Source organism: Magnolia sinica, chromosome 6 (assembly GCF_029962835.1).
Source record: "Magnolia sinica isolate HGM2019 chromosome 6, MsV1, whole genome shotgun sequence".
Classification (NCBI taxonomy): Eukaryota; Viridiplantae; Streptophyta; class Magnoliopsida; order Magnoliales; family Magnoliaceae; genus Magnolia; species Magnolia sinica.
The window spans coordinates 88,908,727-88,915,760 of NC_080578.1; the positions used below are offsets into that span (position 1 = coordinate 88,908,727).

The following is a 7,034-nucleotide window of genomic DNA, read 5'->3' on the forward strand; positions in this document are numbered from 1 at the left end:
CGACGGTCAATGCCAGTTGCTTACTAGGCTAAATCAGACCATTTATAGATAATCCATTGAGGATAAGATTATAATCGCAATCTTAAGTCTAAATCCATAGGATTGGATCTAATTGTGTTATCCACTATAGTGACCTCAATTGATGAAGATTGTTATGAGTTCGGACTTTTTCTTTTCTTTTCCACCATCAAACACTTTTTTATTATATATATATATATATATATATATATATATATATATATATATAAAACAAAAAACAGCTAGTATTAGGGCTGTACATCGAGTCGAGGTGGGCCGAGCTTGGCTCGACTTGTCCATGCTGTACTCGAGTTCAAGCTTGGCCAAAGTTGGTGTGCCTTCAAGTGATCTTTACTTTACCCACCCATGGAAGTGGACGAGCGCCCATGGATCCCAGTCACTAAAAAGACCCACCCTCCCTCTTCTTTCTCCATCTTCATCGGCAATATTACTTTCGATACTATGGTGGAGGATCTCAATTGGATTTTCGGGGCGTATGGTAAACTAGTAGATGTATTCCACCCTACGGATAGGGCTCGAAATCGATCTAGGGAATTTTCATTTGTGCGCTTCCGATATGAGCAAGATGCAATCAATGCTAAGAACTGTCTTCATAGGAGAAGGGTCGATGGTAGGATCATTACAGTGGAAAGGGCGAAGAATCAGAATGACCATTCCACGCCTACCCTGCAAAACCCCAATCGCAGCTCCCGTCATCAGCAAAACCCTAGTTCTTCTTGGGACAGGAGTCTACCATCCCCTCCATCTTATTTGGACAAGGCCTTAAACAATCCTCCTTTATATTCGGAAAAGGCCTTACCCCCCCTTCCTGTGACCCAGGCAGAGTAGTTGACGCATAGGACTCGGAGTCCTCAGTCCCCTTCCATTGCTTCGATCCACGTTAACAAGAGAGAGGTCAATCGATTACAAGGTAATCTTGCGGCAACTCTTATAGCTATGGCGACAGATGACAAGGTTTCCATCGTACGCTTGATCGACTCACTCCACACATCTGATCGCTCGAAGGCAAAGATATCTGTAGCCAGGGTATCATCCACACAATTCTTGATTAAGTTCCAGACCAAGTAGGAGATGGTATCCTTTTAGTCTGATTCATCTCTCCACAGCTGTATGGGAATAGCTGAACTTTCACAATGGAATCCGGAATCATCCTCCCTGTCGAACGACATCTGGATTCGCCTGGTGGGAATCCCAGCTCATGCTTGGTACAAGGGGGTGATCGTTGAGCTCGCTAAGACATGGGGAGATTTTCGAATTTGACAATGCTTCACTATAGGGGTCATTTCTCGGATTTGCAAGGGTTAAGATCAAACTGTTGTGCCAGCCCGATCTGCATAATCCTAGGCATCTGTTGCTGAATGGAATTTCCTTCCCAATCATGGGATTCCTGGAGAATCTCAGCATCATGTCTCCTCATGGGATTCATGGGGTTCCTCAAATCTTGCCCCGTGCTTCTCATCCTCCCAAATCCACTAAAGAATGGGTCTCAAGGGCTTTCGATAAGGAGGGTGCCCACCCTTCTCAGAGCCTTCCACCTGTTTGTGATATTGCTCCTCCCCAAACCTCTTCAATCCCTTCAGCCCAACCCTTCTATAGTGACCCCCCCCCCCCCCCCCCCATTAGTTCCTTCAGCCCACCCTAGCCCTTGCCGTCCTCCTATTTGTGATATTGCCCCACCTCTCAACCCTCCACCCCCTCCTCACATCCCTTTACCCTCACCTTTGGAGTCCCGTCCGGGCGCCTCTTCCCTCCCCTTTTTACCCCTCATCCCCTCCTAGCCAGCCCCCTCCCCCTTATCCCCTATCTCTAGAACAGGGTCCTCCCTTGCTCCCCCCCAAAACCCTGCCTTCTGGCCTTTCAACGACCTTGTTCTGTACCGGGTAGACCTGTAGCTGATCCTTCTCTAGATGTGGACCATGCCTGAGGCCATAACCTCCTTAACCTCCCCTCCCTGCCTTCTGGTCTTACAGGAAACCTCTTTTGTTCTGAATAGAACTGCAACTAAACCTTCTCTAGATGTGGACCATGTTATATGGCGTGCCCCTCCAAGTGATCTGTGCTAGGCTTTTTCCCCTCCAAGGCGATGCAAGATAAGGGCCAGGTCCGTTGGTGGCTCCTCCCTGTGACCTCTTAAACTCCTGCCGGATTGGAGAGGGGAGTTCATTAACCCGGTCCAATCTAGCCCCGGTGATCCCTCTCATGTACAATGCTCGCCATCCAGATATGAAGATTCTATTCAAGGCACCTTCACAATGGATTTGTCTCCATTTTTTGCCATTGAAGATAGAGATGCTGGCCCCCGGGATCCCCATCAATCAGGACCTCCCCTCTCCAATTCCTCGCATGCTACCATTTAACATTCTCCTCAGGCATTAGCGTTCCAAGATCCGAGTCCGAGGGCACAGTCTCCTCCAAAAGCCTCGTCTCCGCCTAACATACTCATTAATGACAGGAAAAGTAAGCTTCAAATAAGAAGGATTTCCATCTCGCAGGAAGCAGGAGAGTGGAACTGTAGGGTACGTCGGCTGAAGCGTAGGGCCATGAACTCTGGTTGTTTGACCGATGGATAGAGCGCTCATTTGGAATGCCCGTGCTGTGGGCAATTCGGCTACTATCAGAACGTTGAAGCGTCTCATTAGAAAATTCAATCCGTGCCTAGTGGAGATTCTTGAACGTATGCTTCGTGATGAGAGAAGGGTGGCTATCGGCCTGAAGCTCGGATTTCACTCTTCTGTTTTGAATAACGACATGGGGGGTAAAATATGAGTTTTTTATCATGCCAACATAAATGTTGCAGTTATTTCTTCTTCTAACTAATTGCTATCTATTAGTATGTCTTTTCAATACTCTAACAGTCCCATCCACCTCTCCATTGTCAATGCCCGATGCAGTTTGGTTCTCATAAGATCTCTTTGGCAGGAGATGGAATCTTTGAGTAATCTCCTCTCTGGGCCGTGGGCGATAGGTGGTGATTTTAACGCCGTGTTAGAATCGAGCGATAGATCAGCTAGCCAGTCGGCAGGAAACAACAGCAGGGCTGAATTCGCAGATGCAGTGCAGAATGTCGGCCTTATTGATGCAGGCTTTACGAGTAATTGGTTTACCTAGAGCAACAACAGATCAAGGCTTAGTCGCGCATGGGCGAGGTTGGACAGGGTTCTCATCAATGAGCAATGGGCCTCTTCCTTCCCGTCTTTCCAGGTCCAACATCTCCCATGCTGTAACTCGGATCACTCCCCGCTACTTCTTTCTTGTCCAATCCACGCCTAACCCAAGGTATGACCTTTTAGATTCCAAAGAATGTCGACTTTGCATGATTCTTTCAAGCAGGTTGTCAGCAAAGCTTGGACCAGCCAATGCTTAGATCAGCCTCTGTTGAATGTCCAACTCAAGATGAAGAAAGTTAAACAACTTCTCAAGGTGTGGAACAAAGAAGTATATGGCAACATTTTCAGTAGGTTGAAGAATGCTAAAGAGGACTTGCAGAACGCTGAGTGTAGGTTACAGGAAAACCCAAGTGATCTCCTCTTCATGGAAACTGCAGCAGCTAGGAGAAGGTTGGCAACCATATAACAAATAGAGGAAGTTTTTTAGAAGTAGAAAGTCAGGAATTCATGGCTTCAGGAAGGAGACCGCAATATGTGGTTCTTTCATGCCTTTGCTAATCAGAAGTTAAGACACTTAGCAATTCAAACCATCAAGCCACCCAACGGATCATTTATTTCCAATGTCAGTGTGATCCGATCAGCGGCTGTTGAATTCTTTGAGAAGCTATTTCGCAAAGAGCCCACCTCCACAGTCCCTGACCTGCTCTCCGCTATCCCATCTATCGTTTTGCTTCACAACAATGTCTCCTTTTCGTCCCTCCCTTCCAAGGAGGAGGTGCATGCGGCTGTCCGATCCATCCCTCAGGACAGTGCCCCGGGGCCTGACGGTTTCTCCGCAGCCTTTTCTCCGCCTGCTGGGAGATAGTCGGTGATGACATTCACGCTGCTGCTAACTCATTCTTTCGTGGTGATCCTCTTCCTAGGGCTTTCACTACTACCCTTATCTGTCTTATCCCCAAATGCCCACGCCTACCTCTTTTGCTGATTTTCGCCCCATTAGTTTATGTAACATCATTTACAAGATCATTTCAAAAATTCTGGCCACCAGATTAGGGACTATCCTTCTCAATTTGATTTCTCTTTAACAAGCGACAGTCGTCAAAGGTTGTAATATTACCAAAAACATCGCATTGGCCAATGAAGCTATGCGTGAGCTTGGAAGGAAAGTAAGAGGGAACAACTTAATTATCAAATTGGACTTAAAGAAAGCTTACGATCGGGTTAACTGGAAGTTCCTCTCTCAAGTGCTATCCAATTTTGGATTTAGTGAATCATCTATCCGTCTAATGGGAGCATGTTAGAAAAATTGTTGGTTCTCTTTCCTTATTAATGGCGAGCCGACGAGCTTCTTCCAATCTTCCAGAGGCATCTGCCGAGGAGATCCGATGTCCCCTGGCTTGTTTCTTATTGCGTCTGAGGCCTTCTCTCGGATCTTTAACATCTTCATGGGCAGAGGTTAGGTTCCTTCGTTCTAGCTCCACCGAGGTAGTCCACTGTTATCTCACTTGCTATTTGCAGATGACACATTGCTTTTCATCAATGGTAGCCGTGCTTCCCTCACTTCAACCAAGCAATTCCTCCACGCCTTCTAGTCTGCTTCGGGACAGAAAACCAACCTAAGCAAAAGCTATTTTCTTTGTGATGATAAGTTGCCGGCAGGGAGAGTACGAGCTATCCAACGCCTCCTAGGTATCTCAAAGGCATCCTCCGGATTACATACCTGGGAGTTCCTCTTTGTAAAGGCAAGTTGAAGTAGGTGAATTTCAAACCGCTCCTTGACTAGGTAAAAAGCCACATTAGTGGGTGGAGTGCCAAAATCTTATCTCAAGCGGGTAGGTTGACGTTGACGAAGAACGTCCTCGGTAGCATTCCAATACATACATTAGCAGTAGTGAACGTCCCGACCCAGGTTATTGCAGAGTTGGAACAAAAGTTTGCCAGATTCTTCTGGGGGTGGGCTGAGGGTAAGAAGAAATTGTAGTGGATCACTTGGAAGAAAATTACTTGCCCGGTGGAAGGAGGGCTGGGAGTCAGGAAATTGAAGGAATTTATGACTGCCCTACATCTCAAGTTGGCCTGGGCAGTGAAACATGGTACCACAGTCGGGCCCTGGGTCCATTTTACATGTAGCAGGTATGCCAATGACCTTATCCCATTTGATGGAAGTGGTTGTTGCAGAAATGTCTCTCTGCTTTGGAAGAAGATCAGGACCCATTTTCCATTCATCGATGAGAACACGCAGTGGGAAGTTGGAGATGGCGAGCAGAATCTTTGGGAGGTTAATTGGACAGGTAAGGGGCCCCTCCACCGCCTGGCCTCCGATCCCATTCTAGCTGATCTGCGCATGCTAAAAATCAAAGATTTCTTAGGCCCGGCTGGCACTCTTCTGCCGTCCGCTGTCTATTTGTATCTGTCGCATCAGATTTTTGATCAGATAGTCCATACCAGGTTTGCCACATCTTCAAGTCCCGCTTCATGGTTTTGGCCTCACAACCCCTCTGAGTCCTTTTCCGTCAAGTCAACCTGGTCTATCTCGAGGTCCCGGGGTCCTTCCGCTGGCTGGTCATCTTGGTTTTGGCATAAGTTAATGCCCCCCAGGATGTCCATATTTGTTTGGAGGCTCTTTCAAGGTGCTCTCCCAGTTGATGAAAGAATCCAAAACAGAGGGATCCAGCTCGCTTCTTGTTGTAACTGTTGCGTCCCGGGATCCTCCCAACATTTGGCTCAAGAATCGAGTCGCCACCTATTCCTTGAGGGACGACAGGCTTCGATGGCGTGGCATTTCTTCAGCTCCTGCTGCTGTATTCCCTTCCTCAACCACCAGTCGTTAGAGGGAAGACTTCTCCAATGGCATAGGGCCCACGCTTTGGGTTCTGCCCTAGTTCTCATTCGTAAACTTCTCCCCCTCACCATCCTCTGGGAAGTCTGGAAAGTGAGAAATGCAGCCCGCTTTGACAACAGCCCGATGAAAGATCTCTCCATCAGGTCCCGCATCAAATTTTTATTAGAAAAGCTTCTTGGCTTCCCCCTGGAGGGTGCCCTACTAAGTTTCCCTCCCCGAAGTGTATTGGGGACCCCTCAATCTTCATCCCATTCTGGTATTATCAGATGGTCCAGCCTCCCCTAGGGTGGATTAAGGTGAATGTGGATGGGTTTTCGAGAGGGAATCCGGGCCTTTCGGGTAGTGGAGGGGTGGGGCGGGACTCCTCCGGTAACCTCATCTTCGCCTTCTATCATGGCTTTGGTGTGGGCTCCAACATCGGAGCTGAACTCCGTGTGATTCACGACGGCATCCAGTTATGTTTGAAAGTGCGGTTGACCAAGGCCATTATTGAATCAGATTCTAAGGTTGTCATTGATGGTATATCTGGTAACTCTCTTATCTCGAGGCGATGGAAACCTTGGGTCAATTGGATTACTAACTCAACAAGACAGTGCGTCTTCTCATATTCGTACATTGCTAGGGAAGGTAATAGACCGGCTGATGGTTTGGCTAGAGAAGGTAGCAATCACCAAGTTAAGAAGGAATTTCATCATGTCTGGGATCTACCCCTTCAGGTCTGAGGGCTGCTATTTCTTGATAAGGTGGGCTTGGGTTATCTCGGGCCTATCCGCGATCTCCCTCGCTAAGCTCATCTATCCACTCCTGGGGGTTGCATCTCTCCTGTCCTCCTCGTCGGCAGGCTCGCTCCCTTACTTCTAGGCCTTGTTTGGCAACACTCCTTCCTTTCGGTTCTTAGGGGTTTGTTTAGTCATGTATAGACACGATACCTTCCCAAGCTTATCAGAGGTGCTCTTGTTTTAGATAACTTAGGCCTTGAATCATTGAGAAGGCCTTAGTTTGGAATGTACATGGTTATATCTTTCAGTTTGAGACTTCCTAGGATT

The 7,034-nt window shown here is 47.5% G+C and overlaps 1 protein-coding gene across 1 annotated transcript; it reads left to right on the forward strand.

Moving 5' to 3' along the window:
- The first annotated feature begins 384 nt into the window (after positions 1 to 384).
- Positions 385 to 867, forward strand: LOC131249713 (serine/arginine-rich splicing factor SC35-like). Its single transcript, XM_058250486.1, has one exon. It carries the CDS (start codon positions 385 to 387, stop codon positions 865 to 867), a length of 483 nt encoding a protein of 160 aa, XP_058106469.1.
- The last annotated feature ends 6,167 nt before the right edge of the window (positions 868 to 7,034 follow it).